At 39.2% G+C, this 24,995-nt stretch overlaps 2 protein-coding genes across 4 annotated transcripts in view; one reads left to right on the top strand and one right to left on the bottom strand.

Annotated features, from left to right (window-relative positions):
• Nucleotides 1-15,659, bottom strand: part of LRRC49 (leucine rich repeat containing 49) — a 152,044-nt gene extending 136,385 nt beyond the window's left edge. Inside the window, exons 1-6 of one of the 3 annotated variants that reach the window (XM_055320135.1) lie at nucleotides 15,461-15,659; nucleotides 13,158-13,214; nucleotides 10,587-10,674; nucleotides 5,917-6,114; nucleotides 5,472-5,574; nucleotides 1,190-1,393 (exon numbers count right to left, since the gene is read on the bottom strand). In XM_055320135.1, the coding sequence (XP_055176110.1) occupies nucleotides 1,190-1,393; nucleotides 5,472-5,574; nucleotides 5,917-6,114; nucleotides 10,587-10,674; nucleotides 13,158-13,214; nucleotides 15,461-15,481 (671 nt within the window). In that variant the 5' untranslated portion in view covers nucleotides 15,482-15,659. Of the gene's footprint in view, nucleotides 1-1,189; nucleotides 1,394-5,471; nucleotides 5,575-5,916; nucleotides 6,115-10,586; nucleotides 10,675-13,157; nucleotides 13,215-13,945; nucleotides 14,292-15,460 lie in introns of those variants that run through there. The other 2 variants (XM_055320134.1, XM_055320136.1) reach the window with 2 other exon arrangements.
• Nucleotides 14,545-23,826, top strand: THAP10 (THAP domain containing 10). Its single transcript, XM_055320138.1, has 3 exons — nucleotides 14,545-14,982; nucleotides 22,275-22,422; nucleotides 22,532-23,826. The coding sequence occupies exons 1-3, from the start codon at nucleotides 14,569-14,571 to the stop codon at nucleotides 22,726-22,728; spliced, it is 759 nt and encodes a 252-aa protein (XP_055176113.1). The 5' UTR covers nucleotides 14,545-14,568; the 3' UTR covers nucleotides 22,729-23,826.
• Nucleotides 23,827-24,995: the final 1,169 nt, after the last annotated feature.

Here is a 24,995-nt window from a genome sequence, read left to right on the forward strand (position 1 = left end):
CAAAAACTCCACGGATTAGAAACTAGTTAAGAAATCTCTGGGAGAGAGAACAGGGAGCACCTAAAGGGAATGCCTTAAACGTATGAAAAGTTGACTTCTTACTTTACTCCATAAACTACTCTGCTGGCATATTCCTACTGCATACAGTTTATACATATATAACCTGCAAAAGTCCCTTTACATCTCCATTTCTTCTTCTGTGAATAAGAGAGCTGATCTCTGGAGTCAGTTTAAGCTCTAATACTCCATGCTCCTTTAATTTCCCCAAATTCCCTCCAGCTGCCACAATGTTCGGTTTAAAGTATAACACTTGAACCAAGTATAGACAATAAACTACTTTGGTAGGAACTATACTGGTAGTAAACACAGAGAAGAGACAAGAGCCTAGGATTCTGGGGCATGATGTTGGAAAAATACCTTATATTACCACTGACCAGTGAGAATAAAGAGGTAATTGGAGATCCATGGTGTCAGGGAGAAAGTGGTGGGGAGGGGAACCAAGCTTGGGTGTGATACTGTAACTAAAATTCATCATTTGATCATATAAAAATCATTTTTGGAGTTGGCTAAACAGCCCTTCTTTGTAGGCATTGAGAAAGCTATCCAGCAAAACACAATGGTGAGAAAAGTCATAGACAACTATCAGTCAGAAATTATGTAACTGCACTACTCAACAGAGCTTAGAAAAGGAACTGGGAAAGCTCATATAGGATGTAATATTAAATGCATACCGAGAACACCATCTGAACAAGAATCAATCAGTAATTTGACAAACACGAAATATCAAATGTCTACCCACAGTCAAGTACAGAGAGGGATTATAAGTGAAACACACAAGACGAAAGTGAATATACACGGTTGCTTACAAGATAGCTCAAGAAAACATAAAGTTAAGGCCAAAGTCTGCTATTCACTTCCATGTAAGATAGAGCACTGGGAAGTAATGGAACTAATAAAATATGCATTCCATAAATATTATTTGGTTTGACTGTCAGATTGAATCTCATAAAACAAATTATGATGGAATCTTAATCCATTCAAATAATCTTACCAAATATTAGTGTATTTGTTTTTTTTTTTTTTAGTCTATTAGTTTCTTAAGGATTCTTCAATTCTGATTTGCTATCAAACACCAGAAGTATCAACATTAGCCCCCAGTAAATAAACAAATCCGTTCTATAAAGATTACCTGTTTTTCCCCAGCAGAAGGACACGGAGGGATCTCAGAGTAGAAAGCCCACTGATTTCTTCAATTTGGTTATCATATAAATCCAAGAATATTAGCCTCTGTAGATTAGAAATATTTTGGATCCGAGTTATAAAATTGTGTTGGAAGTTCAATAAACGAAGGTGTTCTTCTCCATCAATGATAGGACATACAGTCAGCTTTTGCCTAGAAAACATTTTAAAAAGTTAATACAGTTTCGATGTGATAACCTGTCTCCTCTTATTATTACAAATATAATTAATAGTATCTTTGTGCTCCCACACTGTGAGAAGATAAAAATAAACAGAATCCTTTCTTGCCTCCAGAACCTGAATATCCTAGATCTAATTATAAATTATTTCTATAAAAGACAATACACTTTAACAGGCAATTACTAAAATTAAGTCTAAGCTCTCATATTAAGAAAAGTGTCCAATATTGATTATTTTTCATAAAATTGACATAACATCAGAAAACACTCCATGTAATTGCCTTCTGAAAATTCAAATGATTCAAAGAACCATGTCACATAACCAGAGAAATACCCTTGCCATCAATCCACTGATGCTAAGAATACCCAGGCAACTAAGTCGTAAGGGAAAAAAACCACAACTCATACACAGGTCTCTCATGGAATCACAGACTCCTGAGCTAGATGACATCTTAGGAAGAGCAAGAAATTCAGCCATCTACAGTTCACTTTCATGAATACAGTTTCATCCTGAAATCCATTAATGGGCAGGTGGTCCTTATTACACATTTCCTTAGAAGCACAGATCTTAAGAGTATTTACATGTTCAACATTAGCTTAAGACTTTGCAGAACATTCAGAATGCTATAGGATAGGATGAAACCTTACTAATACATGCTTTTAGCTGTATTTGAAACACTAAAGCATCAATTATGTGAAAAGTTATTGTGTATTACATGTGAAGTAAATATGTGCAGGGCCCTTTAAGAATTCTACTACTCTAATAAAATGGCCAGAGAGGAATGATTCCACTCTGAGGTTTTCAACATGAAAATGTAGCTGTACTGATCAGCGTGTGAACAACTCTAATGTGGAGACTTATTAGAACTATTTCCTTTCAGTAAAAATCAAGCGAATATAACCTTTAAAAAAAATAAGAGTGCTACAAGCATGAGTGAAATTGTGGTTGAAATCTTTTAATGTGCGCTTAGTACTTAGAATTCATTCATGCATTCAATACTACCACATTTGCTCCTTACCTTGTAAAGTATAAATTAATAAAAGACAAGTTTTCTAGTTTAAAATCTGTATCTTTACTTATCAACTTAGCAAAAAACTTTGTCTCCTTTTTCCTGCTTCAGTCTTCCTCTGTTTCTCTGTTAAACTTACCAATACCCCCAGCTTCTAGTTCACCCAATTTCTGAGTCAGTCATCACTGAGAAAGGAAAAGAAATAATCTTGGCCTCCCTCTTACATAAGCTGCTGTAGCTTGAAGTAAAGTCACTTTCTCAGATTCCAAATCCAGTGACTAAGTCCCAACTGCAAGGCTCACGTGTCCACCCCTTTGCTCCCTAAGTCCCTGTCATGCAGCAAAACAAGCAAACACACATACATAATAAGCCAGTGCTCTCCAGAGGGGATTGTTCTGCCTACAAAATCCCTGATTTGTTATACCTCCTGCCCTAACACCAGGTGTTTATTAGACTATATTTCTGCCTCTGTATTTCCTACTTGATGCTGGTAACCCTAACTCCCAGGACAGCCAGAGTCTAGCTCTCTAAGCACTTCTTCTCAGTCTGGAGTCTCCTCTGGATCCCTCAGTCTCCTGGCGCAGAAGTAGTACAGCATGGCAGATCTGCCTTTGGAAACCACTGCTGTTACCACTGGCTCTCAAATAATGATTCCAAAGGGCTTTGCTGCTAACCCAACTCTTGACTGCACATTCTGGTACTGCTCACATTATGCCTGAGCTTCTGGCATCTTTGTGATCCTGCCATTTCACAACGAGCCTGTGAGGCAGAGTCAATTCCCCTGATCCTGCCTTTCCTCGGTAAGCAAGTCTCCACCTAACCAAAGTCTGCACCTTCACCCTAGATGTCCGTGATACAAGGACCATCTTCACAACTGCCTGAATTACCACAAGCTACCACCAAGTTCCTAACTTGTTATGTGACAATCTCACAAACATTGGCTCCTGTTAATATCAAGGCACACACAATTGAAGGACTGAGGTTCTTGGACTTAAAAGACTAAGCTAAAAATTACCATAAAATCCCTCAAAACATTAAAAGGATATCAGGAAAGTTAGAAATATTAGGTAGCATTAGGATCACAAAATCAACAATACTGCAAAGCTGTCATGAGAGCTGGTGCCCTCAAGTGGTGCTCTGCCTACAATACAACACATTACACCCTCCAGAGAGCTTTTCCCCAACTACACACACAGATGGTCTATGACAGTTCACTGTCAAGTGTGCACTGCTCAAGTAAGAAGTCTGCTTAACAATTTGCTCTTGGAAATGCACTACTATGCTGTATAGCAGAAATAGTTTCTCTAGGCTGGTTATAGTCCTAAGGTAGGATGGTGGTGCTTCATCTACCATTGTATTGATAAGGACTTCCTAGAGTTATTTTTTTTTAATTTAAATTCAACTTAGGTAACATATACTGCATTATTAGTTTCAGGGATAGAATTTAGTGATCCATCAGTTGCATATAACACCCTGTGCTCACTACAAGTGCCCTCCTTATGTCCATCACCCAGTTACCCCGTCCCCCCACCCAGCTCCCGTCCAACAACCCTCAGTTTGTTCTCTATAGTTAAGAGTCTCTTATGGTTTGCCTCCCTCTCTGTTTTCATCTTATTTTATTTTTCCTTCCCTTCCCCTATGTTCATCTGTTTTGTTTCTAAAATTCCACATGAGTGAAATCATGGTATTTGTCTCCCTGAATGAGTTATTTTGCTTAGCAGAATGCCTTCTAGTTCCATTCACAATGTTGCAAATGGCAAGATTTCATTATTTTTGATGGATGAGTAATATTCCATTGTATGTATATTCATATATATGTATGTACATACATATATGTACAGTATATATATATATACATACACACATACATATATATACATATATGTATGTAAATATACCTCTTCTTTATCTATTCCTCTATTGATGGACATCTGGGCTCTTTCCATATTTTGGCTATTGTGGACATTGCTGCTAAAAACATTGGGGTGCATGTGCCCCTTTGAATCACTATGTTTGTATCCTTTGGATAAATGCCTAGTAGTGCAATTGTTGGCTCATAGGGTAGCTCTATTTTTAACTTTCTGAGGAACCTCCAATGCTGTTTTCCAGAGTGGCTGTACCAATTTGCATTCCCACCACAGTGTAGGAGGATTCAAAGGCTTCCTAGATTTAAAGCTAAAGATCAATTCCTAAATATATCCACTCATTCGAAAATTTTTTAGTCTATTTTGTCCCAGGCTCTGTTCTAGGTGCTGGGGATACAGAACTGAATAAAACTCCCAGTGTTTGTGGAGTTTATATTCTAGTAGAAGGAGATAAACAATAAACCTGATAAGTAAAATACTTCATACATTAGAGGGTGATAAATGCTCAGAAGAAAGATAGGGCAGAGAAGGGGCTTAGGGAGTGTCAGGGGGGAAGGGGTAGTAGTTTTGGAGATGTTGGCTGGGAAAGGTCATCCCCGACATAATGACATTTGAGTAAAGACCTGAAAGAAGTTAGGGAATGAGCCTACAGACACGTGGGGGCACAGTAGTCTATGCAAAGGGAAGATCAAGTGCAAAAGTCCTGAGGTATAAGCACACTTGGTGTATTTAAGGGGCACCAAGGAGGCAAGTGTAATTTCAGTAGAGTGAATGAAGGAGAAATTAGGAGGTCAGGCCAGTGAGGTAACAGGAACTTAATTGGATAGGGCCTAGAAGGGCCCATATGAGGACCCTTATAAATTATAAATTATTATAAATTATTATAATTTATAAATTATTATAAATTATTCTATCCTAAAATCCATTTTTATCAATGTCATAGTCTAGAACTGCTATACTACTCTTCCAGGGTATAGGTAAGCACTGTTACATAACTATAAAAATCCCTCTTCCCACCCCTGGAAGGATAAATAAAAAATTGGTAACAGTGATTATACCTATGTGGAAGAACTGGAGAGCTAAAGAACAAGAGAAGAGAGAGACACTTCTCTATCTTTCCAATCTTGTACTGTGTTTATGTATTATCTCATCAAAAAAAGAAAAGAAATTGTCCTTACCTTTCTAGAGTCAACCTGTCTGAGTACAGAATTTTCTCTTCAGAAGAACGTTGCAAAATGGGAAATGACGGCATTGATGAGCTTGCCAGATTAATATGATCACCTATTGAAAATGATATACAAATTACTTGATTAAGAAAAACCTTAAAATCTTGACACTAAAGTCACCTTATATTTAGGGAAGTTTGGCATCTACAAATATCTTTTCTGGAAAGTACAGTTTCCATAGCTCTCTAAGGAAAAAATTAATTACTACATCTGAGTTTGTTCCTTTCCTCCTCAGCCCTGAACTACATGTTCTGTATATACCAAATAATTTTTCCCTTGCTTTACAGATTGGTTGAAAGTATAGAGCTACTCTAGCACTATATTTACCCCTTTATAACGCTGACTCCTGGTACTAAATTTTAACTCTCTTAAAACTGAGATGATAGTCCCTCATTACCAGATACATTTGGGCCAGCACTATGACAGCCCTGCCGGATTCTGGACTTTGAAGGTGTCTGAATGGAAGAATCTCCAAAGGCTGATAAGGAGCTCATGGTAGTTTTCATTTCCAGCCCACATAGTTCTGTCACGTTTGTTGTGGATGAGATGCATGATGATTTATTACGAGGCGAAGGGCTTATTACTCTTCCATCTCCTTCAAAATATCAAAAAGTTTATCACAAAGCTACACAATACATAACTTTGCTACTGGAAATACAGAGAAAGTAGTTTTGGATAGCAGATTCTTTGTATCTTCAGCTACCATTAGTAGAGAATATTGCAGAGACCAATGGATGTGGATAAACGCTGTACATTTGTAGTTAGGGTCCACGGGGCATATGATCCTCCCAAGAGGTTTAGAGGCTGTTGGTCCTATACTCCTGACTGCCATTAACTAGCTTTCAATCTAACGGGCAAGCAATATGAAATAGACTACGTAAAACAAAATGCAGAATAAAAGAAATAGTATCTGTTATATATTCACACATAAATGTGACAGTTATTTGGCATTTAAGAAGATGGTTACACATGGGTTTGGGAGGAGGTGGATATTAAAGTATATTTTAAAGACCCAGAAGAATGTAGAGAAGAGACGCTGGGAAAATTCCAGAAATGAAGTAAGATTTGAGTAGTGGGGTCAAAGGGGTCAGTCTGAACATCAGAGGAAATCTACTGTTTTCTCCTATTAAGAGAAAATTTCCTAAAAGAAGCAAATGATGTTGAAGGGAGCGATAAGCAGTAAGATAGAAATTATGGTTACCACAGAATTATTCTGCTTAAACAAACTAATAAGGTGAAAAGAATAACACAAATCTAGGAAGCTACCATACTCCTTGGGAGACCATCAGACAGTATGATGACAACTTAAAATCAAGTTCTATATAGATACTATTAAAAAGCTTTCAAGAGGGGTCCTAGGTGGCTCAGTCACTAAAGCATCTGTCTTTGGCTCAGGTCATAATCTCATGGTTTTGGGACTGAGCCCTGCATATGGGACTCCCTGCTCAGCGAGGAGTTGGCTTCACCCTCTCCTTCTGGCTCTTCCCCTCTACTCGTGTTCTCTCTCTTTCTCTATCTCTCTCTCTCTCTCAAATAAACAAATAAAATCTTTAAAAAAAAAACTGTCAAGCAATGATATTTGCTAGCTTCTATGAGTCTACAAAGTATAAACCGAAGTATCACATACCTAGCTTCTTGTTCAAAATAATCAGTGCTCATACTCCACTTTTCTAAGTATCATGAAACATCAAAAAAAATAATGTTCTAGAATATAGTTACTCAGAACTGACAACATGTTCACCAGTAAACTGCTCTTGTGACAGGATTTAGCTCCTAGCAGGATACCATAGCAATCATGATTCAGTAAACTGATTTAGAAATCAAAATTCAGATAGGTTAAAAAAAAAAAAAAACCAGGAAGGAACAAAAATAGTCTAAGGATTAACTGATTAAGGTGTAACTGGTCAGCTAAAGATGATAAAGGTAAAACTCCACAAACAACAGACCACCTTGATTTCTCTCATTAGCATCAGAGTTAGGTTTTCAAATTATTTTGTTAAAACTTCATGTTAATTCTCAATTTAAGAGGCAGATTTAAACTTTAAAAGACTGGGGGGTATAGAGGAAATAATCAAAGAGTAGTTTCATCTATGCTTAAAGGAGTTTTATCCTTACATTTTTCAGCTCTTATCATACACAGGAGTTATAATCCCTATCCCCATGATGAGTTTACTTTCACCATCAGTGTGATATATGTCTTACGACAAATAGCAAGGAATGAGAATGACTACGGAGAAAGCCCTTAAAACACACAAAAAAAGATCCTCTAAATGATTGGAAACTAGACTGATCTATAATTGACATATCCACATATTTATGTGGATATATAAATACCCACATATATGCACATATATTTATATATCAAACTCCCATATATATTTGTGGGATGCTTCGCCCTACATATAAACCATATTACTATGTGGCAAAATTTTAATTGAAACATTTTCTGTTATTTCATATGTCACTATTTAATTTACTAGATATTAAGTCCCTGTTTTCCCAATTAAAGGCATAGGTTCTTTGGGAGCCAGACCTCATTTTAGACTCTATATTCCTGGCCGAATCCAAAATCAATAAATTAATTAATTGATTTTCCAATTTACTAAAGGTTAATTGGAAATCTATTTTGCATATACTATTTCTGTTAAAAAAAAAAAAACAAAAACACGAAAGTCTTGTATTTTAGTATGAAAATGCTGAACAGAGGCACCTGAGTGGTGCAGTTAAGCATCCCACTCCATGCTCAGCATGGAGTCTGCCTGAGATTTTCTCACCCTCTTCCCCCCTTAGGCCCCACCAGCCACCTCATGATGTCTCTGTCAAATAAATAAATAAATCTTTTTTAAAACTCTGACCATTCTTTCAATAATGTCTATATTCAAGAAGAATCTTTCTGAACTATACCCTAGATACATGGATGAATGGATAGATAAGTAGATGGATGGAAAAATGGGTGGATGGATGATACAGAACATGGTCATTCATATATGGTCTACTCAGCCTTATCTTTGAGATACTAATTCTAGATTTTCTGCTGATTTATCATGATCTTAAGAGTGAAACATTGCCTCTTCCCCTCTACATACACATTTTAGAATTCTTAATTAAGGGATTTAATAAATTAAATTCTGATTAACTGAGATTTTATTATATCCCTGGAATATCTGACTCTTACAAAATCTCAAGGATATAGGTAGGGATTAACTGTTAATAATATTCTAAGAAGTCCAAAAGAAATTACATGCCAAGTTTTAGACTTATCAGACTAAAACACAGAGCTTCTTTCCTTTAGACTGACAGTACCATTGATTAATTTATGCTGATGAGCTATTGTATACATTTAATTAATTTTGAAAAAATGGGAAATGGGGTGAAATTAATTAGAACAATTAGGTATCAGAATGCAGTTTATTAGATAAAGATTCCCAAACTTTCTTGATAAAGTTCTACTCATAATTTCTCCAAAGGTTTATGCCTTTGCACATAGAATGATGAGTACAGAAGTCACAAAAACCCCAACTACATGCCAAATGGTCTATCTACTAATACCTTACCACTTAAAAAAATATCCTTGGCCAGTCATCCAGAAATCTGTATAACAACTTCCTCTTCTAACTTGAGAATAGCATAAAATACATAAATCTGACTCATGACTTAGAAAACAAAATACAAGATATTAATATTAAAAATGTGAAGGAGGGGATGCCTGGGTGGCTCAGTTGGTTGAGCGCCTGCCTATGGCTTGGGTTGTGATCCCAGGGTCCTGGGATCAAGTCCTATATCATGCTCCCTGCTCCTCAGGGAGCCTGCTTCTCCCTCTCCCTTTGCCTGCTGCTCGCTCTGATTATGCCCTCTCTCTGCCAATGAATATTTTTTTTTAAGTCAAGGAAATTTTCAGTGCAAACATAAAAAGTCCTACTTGAGAATTTTCAGGTTCGTATCTACAACTCTGTTCCTAATACAGTGTCTAGCATATAGTACACACTCAATAAATATCTACTGAACCAAACCAAAGAGAGCAAAGCAGATGCTTCCTGCAGTGTGGAACTGCAGGTAGGTTGATGCCATATCTGGCAATTGGCTAAGACAAGACTGAAGGATATAAGAAAGAGAAAAGTCATGTCAGATTTGATGGGCCCAAGAGGAAAGTTCAGCAGTAACAAAACAAACAAAAAAACTAGCCAAATATTCCAGATGCCCACATGCTCATGCAGTAATGAGATGAACAATCCGGGCACACCTATATAGATCAACCCTCTCATACAAACTCCTAGGAGATAGGGATGGTACAGCATAAAAGGATTCTGTAGTGCTTTTAACACTAGCTCATTACAAATGGCTAGCAGTTGTTCGCAACCAACTGACAACTCAGATATGCTAAAGGAAATTTCTCCTTGAACTGAAAAATACATTTTTCATCATCAAAATGTATTTTGATACAGATAATATAAGGCATTGTTTTTCAAAAGGTGATCCACAAACCACATCCATCAGAATCACTCAAGGCATTAAAATGCACATTTCCAAATACTACTAAAGAGCTACAAAATCAAAAAGGGGAAGAAGAAGAAAGGAAGGGGAATACTAAGAACCTGCCTTTCTAACAAAATCTCAGGTGATGCACACCAAAGTATAAGGCCTTTGATATAAAACAATATAGTTATATGCACTAGTTAGGAAAAGAGATTTTCTTTTCTACTCCTAACTTTCACTCTTTCCATGGTTTCCTTATTTCCTAGACATCTATGTTCCCATAGGCTTACCCTCATTAATTAGCCACTTTTCCTAGTTCTAAGACAGTATTTGGAAGATTCTTTCCCTTTCTGTTGTACATAGCCCACCCTCAAACTACAGTACAACTGCTTTTTCTGTATTGGAAATAATCTACTATGCTGTACATATAAAATCAATTCTGATCCAAATAAATATCAAGCCAATTTGACTAATGAACCATTGGATAAAGAACCATCTCATTTTTAGTTCAGGTCTATTTGGATTTAGGTAGTTGAGATTATTAAACAATATTACTGAAAGAAGATAAGTCTGATCTCCACTTGCTGACAATACCTTGCCTACTTGAGTAGTTTCTTTCAAGATCATGTTGTAAGAGTCGACCAGAGAATGATGGTGTTTCTTTATTTAGCTTGAATTCAACCTAAAAAACATGTGGGGAAAAATTTAACAGCAAGTAATGAAGGCAATTATAAAATTATGTACAATACTGACACAAGCCACAAAAGAAATGAACCTTTAAAACATGCTGAATGAAAGAAGCCAGACACAAAATGGCACATTGTGTATGATTCTATGAAATACCGATAATAAAAAAAATCTACAGAGACCGAGAACAGATTTGTGATTTTCAAAGAAGATGGGAAGAGGGAATGGGGAGTGATTCTTTAATGTGTACAGGGACTCCTTTTGAGGGACACAAAGTTCTGGAACGGCATAGAGATGATGGCTGTACACTCTTGTGAGTGTATTTAATACCACTAATTCGTACAACATAAAATGGCTAAAATGGCAAATTTTATGTCATGAGTTTTTTCAGACACACACACCCCGAATCAATTTCATGAGGTCAGATGAAACCACACTTCAAACCACTTGCAATTCCTCCACAACCCCATCACGAATAAATGATTAAAAGAACCACTTTCTAGAAAACAAAAGCAAAAACCATACAAAAAGTAAATTCCGTTGAAGAAAAATCACTTTTTATCATCAGAATTTAAGAGTCCAATTATAATAAAATTGTATATCTAAACCTTCTAAGAAGGGTTTTTCTGTAAATTGATTTTAAATTACTTGATAGGAGGATTGAGAAAAACAGAACCAAAACAGGCACTCATGATTAGCCACTAAAAAAACCCTAAATACTTATCTTAAGAGAGTTGTGAGGCTTCTGATTCCTCCATACTATAAACATTATAGCTGCATTTGCATTATACCTTCATGAGTTATATGAGCTAATGGTATTTTCTCAGAGCGTATGTCCACGCTAGAGAAAGCAAATGGTTTGAAAAGAATTTGGACAAGGTGTATAATCCCTAGAAATACATTATAATGATAAAGCAGGATTTCTCCAGTGAAATCAATAAGCAAAGCTCTAGAGGGGATCCATGTCCAATTATAATAAAGAATATTTTCAATTAATCTAGCTAATTGCCACCTACTCAAGATGGTCAAATGGTCTATTTTCAAGAGTTTATTTTCATATATAATGTAATCAACCAAGAAATAATGTAATCAGCTGCTGCCTCCTTGATTAATGGTGTCCTTCCATCAGCCCTCCTCATGCCCCTCCTTACCCTCCTCATGCTTTTGATGATAAACTCTGTCCTTCACTTCAGAGTTCCCCCAGTGACATCTATTGAACAATCTTTTAGGGAAAAAACTGAACTGTTATGGTTGGAGTGGGTAAAATTGTTTTGTGTATTCAGACAGTTCTGTGAGAGGTCGATGAGTATGTCTGAATGCCGATGTTGAGACAGGAGGGAAAGGAAAACACGTGTATCTCAAAAGTCAAATCTAACGCTAGAAATAATGGAAATGCCAGGGGATACTGTGTGCAAATTTCGGAAAGAATAATTTTATATTCATAGCTTCACTTCTAAATAGCATTGAGCCCAATATACTGTCACTGCTAATCTATTATTTTCTCTCGATTTTAAATGGAGTGTGTAGATGCATTTCCCCAAATTACCACATTTAATCTATTATAAAATGCCATCAGTAGGAAGTCATACCATCATTTCACCCACTACTAAGAAAGAAAAAACTTTCCTAATTCCACAATGATGTGTCATCAATTTCAAAAAGAATTCTAGGGAAGCCCTAGTGGCACAGCTGTTTAGCGCCACCTTCAGCCCGGGGTTTGATCCTGGTGACCCTGGATAGAGTCCCATGCAGGGCTCCCTGCATGGAGCCTGCTTCTCCCTCTGCCTGTGTCCCTGCCTCTCTCTCTCTCTCTCTGTCTGTCATGAATAAATAAGTAAAATCTTAAAAAAAAAAAAAAAAAGAATTCTAACTTAAGAGATGCTTAAATGTAAAAATAAATAAATTAAAATTAAAAAAAACCTCAGCTCTCATAACTGGTGACATAAGAATGAGTTTCTAAAAGCACCTTTTAGACTTTAGGCGGTCAGAAAATAAAGATTTCTATTAGAAACGACAAATACCCACCATTTGCTTCAACGTGGATGGAACTGGAGGGTATGATGCTGAGTGAAATAAGTCAATCGGAGAAGGACAAACATTATATGGTCTCATTCATTTAGGGAATATAGAAAATAGTGAAAGGGAATAAAGGGGAAAGGGGAAAAATGAGTGGGAAATATCAGAAAGGGAGACAGAACACGGAAGACTTCTAACTCTGAGAAACGAACTAGGGGGTGGTGGAAGGGGAGGTGGGCAGGGGGTGGGGGTGACTGGGTGATGAGCACTGAGGGGGGCACTTGACGGGATGAGCACTGGGTGTTATTCTATATGTTGGCAAACTGAACGCCAATAAAAAATAAATTTATAAAAAAAAGAAAATAAAGATTTGTTCTAGCTCTACTCTTTACATCACGCTATTTGTGTAGATCATAAAATAACATATCTTAGATTTAAATACGAAATCTGCTCGTATCTTACTTTGCTTTTCTCAGGAAGCGATGATGTCTGAATAACCAGGTGGAGCCCACAGTTCACCTGCAATGTAAAAAAAAAAAAAAAAGAAAGAAAGAAAGAGAAAGAAAAGAAAAAAAAATCAAAGCATAAAACATGCTCTTGACTTACACACACATTCCCCCCCGCCCCAAACGAGTACCAACGAGGATTCAACAAACGCTTCCAACACACAGAAGGCGGCTTGCTCTGTGTTGGTGGTAAAGGAGCTTGTTCTGAGGATCGGATGAAAACAATGAAATCACGACGAGGAAATCTAAAAGGTTTTGCTGGGATTTATCTTCCAAACATGTCTGTGAGCGACTTAACCCTCGACCTTGGCACCTGGGGTCGTTGACACTTGCCCATCTCAGGGCTACGTAAGTATCTCAACGGCACAGGTGAAGGAGGTGGGGTGCCTATTAATAATACATTGTTTTTTCTTAATTTTTTTTTAAAAAAAAAAGGGTGGGGTGGGGTACGAGATTGACCTCTTACAAGAACTGAGATGAACCTCTCAGCCTTTCGCAGAAGACCATCAGCTCCACCTTCTGGGAAGCCAGGACCCTGGAGGAGGCTTCGAGTGCCCATCACACGACACGACACGACATGCCCTCCCAGGGCCTTGGTCCAGCCTCGGCCAGACAATAGCGGGAGCGGAGCCCCAGCGGCCCTGGTCCCCGGAACGCAGCGCATCACTAGGACAAAGACGCCCCTCGGAAAGGACCACACGAAGGCGGGGGGATCGGGGAGGGAAAGCGGGACGCTCAACCTACGTTGTTCGCAGCCCGGCCAGAGACAGAGCGGTACTTGCCGGGAATCATGGCAGGAGACAGCCCGGGATGTGTTAGATGCGCCCTCCCAGCCGCGACACCGCGGAGACTCCGACCCTGGCCGGGGTCATCTCCCAGGCAACCGCGCAGAGGTTACTATGGAGACGGCCACTTCCGGTGTGGTCCTCTCCCCGAATCGCCGCGCCCGAGGCTCCTCGCTCCTCCTCGCTGGAGCCTCCGGTGCTACCCGCCCGGCAAGGGGGGGGCGCGGGGTGTCCCGTGCGGCCGCGCTTCCTCGTCCTCCTTTTGCTGGCCTCGTACAAACGGGAGCGGGAGTGCGGGGAAGGGCAGGCGGGGACGGGGGGGGGAAGAGGCCGGCCACGTCCGTAGCCGTGACAACCGCCACTTCCGGTCCGTTCCCCTTTACGGCCCGCCTCAGCTCCGCCCGCGCGAAATTTGGATCCCTGTGCGCGCCGCCGCCGCCCGGGCTCGGGGAGCGCGGGCGCGCGGGCGCGCGGGGGGCGGTGCCCGCGGGGCTCCGACTCGGCACTTCCGGTGGCCGGAGCTGCAGGCGGGGACGCGGGGGCGCGGGGGCGGCGGGGAGCGCGGGGGCCGGGGACGCCGCCATGCCCGCCCGCTGCGTGGCCGCCCACTGCGGCAACACCACCAAGTGCGGGAAGTCGCTGTTCCGCTTCCCCAAGGACCGGGCGGTGCGGCTGCTGTGGGACCGCTTCGTGCGGGGCCGCCGCGCCGACTGGTACGGGGGCAACGACCGCTCGGTCATCTGCTCCGACCACTTCGCCCCCGCCTGCTTCGACGCGTCCTCGGTCCTCCAGAAGAACCTGCGCTTCTCCCAGCGCCTGAGGCTCGTAGCGGGCGCCGTGCCCACCCTGCACCGGGGGTCCGCCCCAGCGCCCCGGGGCGACGGCGGCCGAGGGGGGGCGGGGCCCCCGGCGGACCCCGCGGCCCAGCCCGCGCCGCCCCCGAGCCCAGCCCGCTGCGCGCCGCCCAGGGCCCGGAGGAGGGCCGCGCCCGCACAGGTGAGGGGCCCCGGGGCCGGAGGAGGGCCGCGCCCGCACAGGTGAGGGGCCCCGGGGCGGAGGAGGGCCGCGCCCGCACAGGTGAGGGGACCCCACGGTGCCCAGGCCCGGAGGAGGGCCGCGCCCGCACAGGTGAGGGGCCCCGGGCCCGGAGGAGGGCCGCGCCCGCACAGGTGAGGGGCCCCGGGGCGGAGGAGGGCCGCGCCCGCACAGGTGAGGGGCCCCGGGGCCGGAGGAGGGCCGCGCCCGCACAGGTGAGGGGCCCCGGGGCGGAGGAGGGCCGCGCCCGCACAGGTGAGGGGCCCCGGGGCGGAGGAGGGCCGCGCCCGCACAGGTGAGGGGACCCCGCGGTGCCCAGGCCCGGAGGAGGGCTGCGCAGGCACAGGTGAGGGGGCCCCGCGGTCCCCCCGGGTCGTGGAAGGCCCCCCACACTGTGTTTCAGCTCTGCCACTCGTGTCACCTGGGGAAGGTCTCCTACCTCCAAGCGTTCTGCTCCCATCGTGAGACTAGGCAGGTGCTGTAGCGGGGATCCCCAAGCCCTACTTAGCAAGAACACGGTGGAATTAGACTTCTTGTACCTCCTTCTCCCCCAAACTCAGGCAAACACACACTCTCCTTTAGGTTATAGAGTCGCTTTCACAGTTTGCTGCAGACTTTTTTTTTTTTTTTTAAGATTTTATCTATTTATTCATGAGAGACACAGAGAGGGAGGGAGAACAGAGGCAGAGGGAGAAGTAGGCTCCCTACAGGGAGCCCTATGCAGGACTCGATTCCAGGACCCTGGGATCAGACCTGAGCCACCCAGGTGCCCCTGCTGCAGACTTTTTAAATAGAAAGGGTTCCATTTGAGCAAATCTCAGGGAAAGGTGTACTTGGAACTGTTTGTGGATAATACGTTACCTAAGCGGAAATGGTGAGGGAAGGAGGATGCCGAGCTCCGGATGAAGATGGAGCTTGCTGATAACGGTTCCTTCCCACTCCTAAACGTTCTCTTGACTAGCTTTCTCTAAGTTAAATCGTCTCGGTGAGCTGAATTTTCTCACCTTGCCCTCTTCTACTTTACTAATCCATTGACTAGACTTTTCATCTGGTCGCTGTTCTCTTCTTCCCCACTTCCCATCTTAAGACTTCCCAGCCTTCTTTGAGATAATCAGACTTCAGCCTTATCACCATTACCTCGATTAAATTATGACTCTTAATTGGATCTAAAGTATGTTCGTTCCTAGAGATGAGTTCACCAAGAAGTCAAGTGATCTGTAACTGCTTTAAATATTCAGATGCGTTGGTAGAATTTTAGAGCTGAAGGGAAACTAAGGGCTCATCTAGTCCAAACTCACTGTATAGACAGGGATGCCAATCCAAGAGATTAATAATTTCCTTCACGAGCCTGTAATATTTGCTCTAGGTCCAATTGTCAGACCAAAACGTTTTCTGCAATACCAGCCTGCTTCCTACATTGGATGGAGTAGGTGTTTAAGACTGTTCTAAGGCATCCTGAAGTTACTAGAATAAAGAGCAAAATTATTAGCACAGTCTGCAAGTCCTTGGGTGCTTTCTGTCCTGCCTACCATACCAGTCCTATCCAAGGCCGCTGTCCTTGTTGCTCGGCATACCCCAGTCATGCTGATCTTCGTGGCTTTTGAACATGCCGTATTCCTTCCTACCAACAAGCCTTCACTTCATTTGTTTCATGTAATACCCTGGAATTATGCCCCTCCCGTACCCTATCATCATCAATTAAGTCTTATTTAAAAATCGATTCAAACATCCTTCCCCTTTGATCCCCTAAATAAATACTTCCATTCTTCATATTTTTCATATGCTTCGATAGCACATATACTTCAATAACAGCACAGTTGTCATGAAATGTGTAGTTTGCTTAATGTTTGTCTTCACATTAGAATGTAAGCTCCATGAGAGCAGGGATCCTGTCTGACATGTTCATTATTGTATTGGCAGTATCTAGACAGTATTTTGCAAACTTTAGGAATTCGTTAAATATTTGTGGAGTGATTATGTGATTTGAAGAACACTTTATTGCACTGTAATAGTCTTCAGTTCTCTGCCAGTTATCCTTCTCACCAAGCTATAACCAGTCAAGACATCTGCCTCTTACTTTATCCACTATCACTGCTTACCCAGCCCTTACCTAAGCACATATAGGTACATCTATAAATACATGATGCAAACATGTAGTAAAAGATAGGAACATTAAACATGCCATGCACACCCTTACACTGCTTCTCTTCCTCAACATTATACCACCTAACCAAAACTTGGGAGAAGAAAAGCCACGCTAGTGAAACAAAGATTTTGTAGCAAAGGCTAGCATTGAGGAAATCCAGAGTACACACCAAACCTGTTTTCCAATTAGCGTGTATATCCAGCCGTTTCTAACAATCCATATTATGATAGAGTTATTAGGAAACTGTGTTAGTTTTATTACTAGTTACTTTAAAAATATATAAGGTTAAAAAGTTTAGAGTTGATAGCAGTACACTTTTAGCCAGGTCTGAATTAAGAACCCTAGTAACATTGCTAAGACAGTTTGTTTGTACCACCTCTGGTTCCTTCCCCCATTCACTCTTTTTCCAATTCCAGGACCAGCTGACTAAAAATCAAATTTCCAGGTTATCGAGGAGCTATTATTGTATTGTTTTGGGTATTTGATGCTATATGTAGATAAATATAACTGAATGTTCTGTATCTGTATGGAGCTTGAGAAAAGATTAGGGACTCTCTCTGAGGAGAAAGGGGGCTCTCAGGAGCACTGTACACTATCGATATTTTGCTTCATGAGGCTATGATTATTATTTTCCATAAGTGTTAATTTTGCATTCTTGTTTTTTTAATCCAACTGTATTTTTTAGACTGTTTAACTGAAGTGTAACAAATATGCAGGAAAGCGCACAAATATTGTTATTGTCACAGACTGAACAAGTATAACCACTAAGATAACTCAAAGAAATAGATCATTGCTAGCAACCCAAGGGCCCCTATATCACCTGAGGTGCAGCCTTCTCTCTTCCTCAAAGAAACCAAGTTTGCCTTTTTTTTTTTTTTTTAGCTTCATAAATTGGAATCCTTATGTAGGCATTCTTGCATCTGGCTTCTTTGTTCAACATTATATTTGTGAATTCATCCCTATTGCATATAGCAGTAATTTGTTTTCATTATTATATAGCAGTCCATTGTATGAATATGCCAAAAAAATTTTTATCTGTTCTACTCGGACACTTGGGTTGTAACCATTTGGGGGCAACTATAAGTAATGCTGCTATGAGCATTTTTGAACATGTGCACTTTTTTTGTATGTACACACATTTCTGATGTATATACTTAGAATTGCTGGGACATAGTATTATGTTGAACTTCAATAAATTACTCCCAAGTATTTTTTTAAAATAGTGGTACCAATCCACACTTTATCAGCAGCATTTTTCCTCATTCTTGCCTTTCACATTCCAGTCCTTCTGCAAGGTGTACTGGTGGTTTACTTTGCATTTCCCATTTTGTAAATGAAATTAGTAAGGGAACACCTTTTCAAATGTCAGTTGAACATGTGGATAGCCTCTTTGGTGATATGCCCTTTCTTATAGTAGATTATTTTACTCTTGTCGATTTGGGGCTCTTAATAAATTGGTCAGTTAAATATGTTTCAAATCTCTTCTCCCAGTGTGGCTTGCCTCTTCACTCTTAATAGTGTCTTTTGATGTACTGAAATTCTTAATTTTAATGTAGACCAACTTAGGGCACCCCCGGTGATGCTGCGGTTTAGCGCCGCCTGCAGCCCAGGGAGTGATCCTGGAGGCTCGGGATCAGATTAAGTCCCGCATCAGGCTCCCTGCATGGAGCCTGCTTCTCCCTCTGCCTGTGTCTCTGCCTCTCTCTCACTCTCTCTGAATGAATAAATAAATCTTAAAAAAAAAAAAAAAAAAAACTACTTAAAAAAGAAAAGCCCATCCCTGTTTAAAAAAAAATGTAGACCAACTTACCAGCATCTTTCTGCTTAATGCTTAAAACATTCTATTATGTTTTAGATCTGCTTCACCAGGTGCTTATCGATTTTTATTAGTCTTTTCAAAGAATAAACTGCCATGTTGGTCTTCTCTCTGGTATTTTTTTTCCATTTTCTATCATTCATCCTTCTCTGTACTTATTTCTTCAACTTTGATTTTTTAGTTGATAGGTTAGATTTATATATTACTGAGGTAAATGATTAATAGAGATCTTTTCATATCTGTTTTTCCATTAAACTTGTTAAAAAATAAAAACTTCACTCAAAGATATCTGTACATATTCATGCAAAAAAAATCTTAAAAATAACCAACTTGCTTATGTGAAGACAAAACATTGAATTACCAAATACTTCCATTTTTGCCCAGAAGACAAAACATTGAATTACCAAATACTTCCATTTTTGCCCAGCTGCTTAAATTTTTAATTTTCCAGTATTTTCAAATTATTTTTGTAAGACTTCATTTTGTTTAGTTTTAGGTTCACAGCAAAATTGAGGTGACTATAGAGAGATTTCCCATATTCCTACTGCCCCCACACATACATAGGTACCTCTAATATGATCCCCACCAGAGTGGTACATTTGTTAGAACTGAGGGGGAAAAAAAAAAAAAGAAGGAACTGACGAACCTACACTGACATATCACTATCATCCAAAGTCCATAGTTTACATTACAATTCACTCTTGGATCCTCTATTTTTAAAATTTTTATTTACTGCTCTCTTTTAACTTCTTAACAAGTTAGATTGGATCATGGGGTTCATAATTTTCATATAAATGGTCAAAGGGGCATCTGAGTTTCACATGCTTATTTCCTAATTGTAGAATTCCCTAGAGTGGTATTAATAGAGTAAAAATTGACTCAAATGAGAATATATTAGAAATATTTTGTGGAATAGTTTTTTATGTGATGTTAATAATCTCAATCTAAATTAAGCCTTATTTTTTATACTCTTCTGTGTATATAAGACTATAAATTCCCCTGTAAGCATGGCATCAACTGTCGCACAAGTTTTTGATACAGAATATTATTATTTAGCTTAAGATACCTTTTTATTTTCACTGTAAATTTCTTTTCTCTTGGGTTATTTAGAAGTAGATTTTTAAATTACCAAACCTACAGGCATTTTGTAGTTCTATTTTTGTTGTAGATTTCTAGGTCATTTACACTTTAGCCAGAGAATATACAGCATATGAATTTAATCCTTTGAAATGTATTGAAATTTGTATTAGGCAAAACATAGGTCAGTTTTTGTAAATATTCCATATGCACTTGAGGTGAATGTTCTGCAATTGGGTACAGTGATCCATATGTGCCTATTAATCATGTTTAGATGTTCTCTATCCTTATGGAATTTTGTCTACTTAACTGTATTAAGTAATACTGGGAGAGGCATGTTAAAAATCTACCACTCTGATTTTGAGTTTACATATTTGATCTTCTAACAATTTTTGTATTATGTAGTGCTAACATAGCAACATCAGCTTTCTTTAGGTTAGTGTTGGCATAGTACATCTTTTTTATATCCTTTTATTTTCAGTCTTTCTGTATCCATAGAGTTTTGGCATTATCCTCCTATGGTTGCCCTTTTGAAGAAAATGTTACCTTTTTCCTGCGACTGCTTCTAATTTTTTCTCTGTTTTACTGTAAAGTGCATAGGTATGGCTTCCTTTGTTTTTACTTTGATAAATACAAATAGTGCTTTTGTGAAACTGTATCTTAATGTTTTCTATCCATTTTGGTGAATTTTCAGGTATTATTTGTTCAAATAGTGCTTCTATCTCATTTTCTCTCTCTTCTGGTACTACAATTAATATCATATATAATACTTTTTGATCTTCTCTACTTTGTCTTGTCACCTTTTCTATATTTTCCAAACTTTTATCTCTCTCTGCCTCATTTCAAATATTTTCTTTTGGCTTATGTTCCAGTTGATAAATACAATTTGGAAATTCTGTTAATGTGACAAAGTAATAATTGAGGTACCCAGGTAGCACAGTTGGGTAAGTGTCTGCTTTCGGCTCAGGTCATGACCCCCAGGGTCCTAGGATCAAGCCCCACATCAGGCTCCCTGCTCAGTGGAGAGTCTGCTTCTCCCTTTCCCTCTGCTGCTCCCCTCACTCAGTGCTCTTTCAAATAAATCTTTTTTTTTTTTAAAAAGAAGTAATAATCATATATGTGCACAAAAGATTTATGTCTAAAGATTTCCAATATAGATTGTTTTAATCAGTTACAGTATATCTGTACAAAAGATTGTAAGCAGCGATAAAAATTATGTAGAATATTGAATGGCATAGAAACATATATTTTTAAGATTTTATTTATTTGATGGAGAGAAAGAGAGCACAAGCAGGGGGATCTGGAGGAGAGGGAGAAGTAGGCTGAGCAGAAAGCCAGGTCATGACCTGAGCTGAAGGCAGGTGCCTAACCAACTGAGCCACCCAGGTGCCCCAAAACATGATATATTAGAGAAAAAACAAAACTATACAACAGATGATCCCAATAAAAAAAAAAAAAAAAGCACACACATACAAAAGACCAAAAAAGTTCCAAAATACAAGGTTGTTAGCTATGAATAAAGAGATTATAGGTAAATTTTAGTTTATTTTTGCTTCTCTGTATGATACAAATTTTTCTTAGTGATAAAAGGTATCTCTGTTCTAATGGAAACAATTTATTTTTTAAAGCCTGATTCAATTCCTAAAATGCTATTTGTTTTTTCAGGAATAAATTGTTTTGTAAAGAAATATGTCCTTATTCTAGACTTTCATAATGCTTGGCTTAGAAGTAGTTACAGCCAGTGGAAATTGATCATAATTTTATAAACACGAATCCTCAGTAGGATTAGGTATAATTATTCCTGTTACAAAGGGACTCTTCACAAAAGTTTTTCACAAAGTTTCTTTAACCTGGGTCTTAGTAGCCTATATTAGGTTTTCTAGAATAATGCTACTGCTATGATATCCAATAATTTAATGCTAATAGTATTGATTTAGGGGAAAATAATGAGTTGTAAGCAAATAACAGATTTCCTTTTAACCAGAATGCTTAGCAATTTAATTGATTTGCATATAGTAAAAAAAAAAAAAACAACATGGCAGTGTTCTTAAGAACTTGGACTTTGGAGCCAGCTTGCCTGGGTTCAAACTCGTCTTCCTAATATGTGACCTTGAAAACTATTGTTTATACTCTTTTACAACTCACTTTTGAAAGATAAAACTGCATTAGTCAGGCTTGCCTTTAATATAGTTCTCCTCTGGTTTATATTTTTAGATTACATGTGAAAATGAAGTTAAACAAACACAAGTCCCTGCTAATAATCTATCTTATAGTGTCACTTCAGTACCTACTCACTGTGAAGAAGGCCCAGTCCATAAAAGTACACAGTTGTCTCTGAAAAGGCCCCCTCACCGGAGTGTTGGTATGTTTTGATTCTTCAACTGATTGATAATTGAATTTGTCTTTTGTACATGAAAGATAAATGACAAGCAAAATGTAATTCACAGGCAGTTGTGTTTTTTCTCTTTCAGGTATTCAGGCCAAAGTGAAAGTGTTTGGAACACAACTGTGTAATGCCACTACTCAGACTGACGGATTGCAGCCTAGAAGGACCTCTCTCTTTGACATCTACTCCAGTGACTCAGACCCAGATGCAGATTGGGATGTCAAGAGTGAGCAGAGCGATTTGTCCTACATAGCAGTACAAGTGAAAGAAGAGTCTTGCTAAAAATGCAACATCAAATGACTTGATGTGCTATAGATTTTCAAATCTTCGCTCACATAATTACTTCTTTGCTCTTGTAAATCTTTCACTTTGGGATACTTGAATATCAGCAAAATGTGTTTAGCTCTAAGGCAAAAATATGCCCACCTGCCAAGATCATGAAGATTATCCTGCCCACAAACCTCCCCACCTCCCACTTTCACCTCGTTTCTTTTTTCTTTTTATCTGTTTGGTGGATATCGAGTTATAAAACAAAACCACGGTAGCAGCATTTCCAGATCAAGATTAAGCACTGAATATTTAAGCTTAATGCAGAAGCAGCATTCATATGGGACTTATTTGACATTCACAAGTTAGAACGTCACTATCCTAAATAATTTGAAGATAATAGTAATCACAGCCAAGTCTGATACTATTAAACGATTTGGGAGCCAGAAGACTCATCCTTGATTATTATTTTTTTATATTGTATATTTATTAGTTTGTCTATTTGTAATACTGTTGGATCTGTGAATCGGTCCCTGTGAGCATTCCTGGTGAAGTTATGGCTCTTACAGAAAATTTTCAAAGGGAATTAATTTAAATAGAGATAGAGTTTCATATACTTGGATTGCATTATTGATTAAATCTATTTGCATTGGTTCCTATTACAACAAACCAATTAGCTTGATTAATTTAGATTGAAATTATTGACGTGCAAAAAGAAAGTATTATATTTCTAACATATTCCTTTTCAAGAATTAAGTTTTCCTCTATTAATACCTTTCTGTTGAATTCTACATGTGGGAAATAAGCATGTGAACAGCTGTCCCACCTGCCATTCACCAGGAAAATTCCTATGGCAGCTGTGTACCATGAAGTAATTTGTTACAATGGTTTCTGAGAAACTTATTATAACTCTGATCTTCTATTGAGAATAAAAATAAATGTCCATTTTGTACCTCATCTTGTTAGTTGTGCATGATTGGAAGAACTTGCATGCGTTTTATTCTAGAAAGTTTAAATAATACACCAAAGTGATTTTCTTCCTAAATTCATGTGTGACTTAATTTGAACAGTGTAATTTTAATAAAAAGAATAATAAAATAAAATATTAATAAAAGTGTGAGCCTGAACAATGATTATGTAAACACATAACAGTATTTTTAAATATATAAATCTTCTGAAGCTAAATACTGTCAGTAAGTACCTATTGTCTCTTGAGTTCTTAAACAGCCTATTACCTTAACTCAAGTTATAATGAATGTTATATGCCCTTTATCTCCAAATTTCACTGCCATAAGTTTACTTCATTTCTATATGTTAAACAACTTTGACAGCCATAACTTCTCTTCCTTCCCTTCTTCCCTTCTTTCTTCCTTCCTTTTTTCTCTGTTTCTTTCTATTCAGTTAGGGTTTTTTTCCTCTTACCAATTGAGAATTTATGTTTGGTTTGTTGACTCACATAATTTTATAATGCACAATGTTTCACTGTCCTGAAGTAAAATGAAATGCTGGTTTTTAAAAAATTAAATGTGAGGGGGCAGCCCGGCTGGCTCAGTGGTTTAGCGCCGCCTTCAGCCCAGAGCGTGATCCTGGAGTCCTGGGATCGAGTCCCACATCAGGCTTCCTGCATGAAGCCTGCTTCTCCCTCTACCTGTGTCTCTCATGAATAAATAAATCTTTTTTAAAAAGTTAAATATGAGGGACTTATAGTTTATGATACTGATTACTTTTTGCATATTTTCAGTTATCTTAATTTCTTTTGTTGCCAGATGAGTTTAATGGGAAAAAAATGTGATATACCTCAACACCTGCCATATTATTTTTCATTTGTTCATTTAATAAGTGTTTATTAAACCTACTCTGTGCCAGATAACTATTCTAGACACCAAGGATACATTGGTGAGCAAGACAAAGCTCCTGCCCTCTTGGTGGTTACCTTTGGAGGGGAGCCAGACAATATACAAGGAAATGAGTGAATAGTTTTAGACAGTGATTAGTGCTATGAAGAAAACAAGGCAGAGTAAGATGTTAGGACGTAATTGGGATTGGGAAGAGGGTTGGCTCTTCTTGGTAGGATAATCAGGAAAACCCTCTCTGAAGATAAAATAGTTGATCAGAGACCTATGTGATCAGAAAGAGCAGCATTCCACGTGATAGAAATAGCAGGCGCTCTGGTATTTGAGGAACAACGAGGCTCAGGTGACTGGAGATAATGAACTAGGTGAGATTGGATACAGGACCAGACCATGTAAGGCATTTGCTGTCACTATCAAGAATTTTTATCT

The sequence above is a fragment of the Nyctereutes procyonoides genome, unplaced genomic scaffold, assembly GCF_905146905.1.
Source record: "Nyctereutes procyonoides isolate TBG_1078 unplaced genomic scaffold, NYPRO_anot_genome, whole genome shotgun sequence".
NCBI classification, from domain to species: Eukaryota; Metazoa; Chordata; class Mammalia; order Carnivora; family Canidae; genus Nyctereutes; species Nyctereutes procyonoides.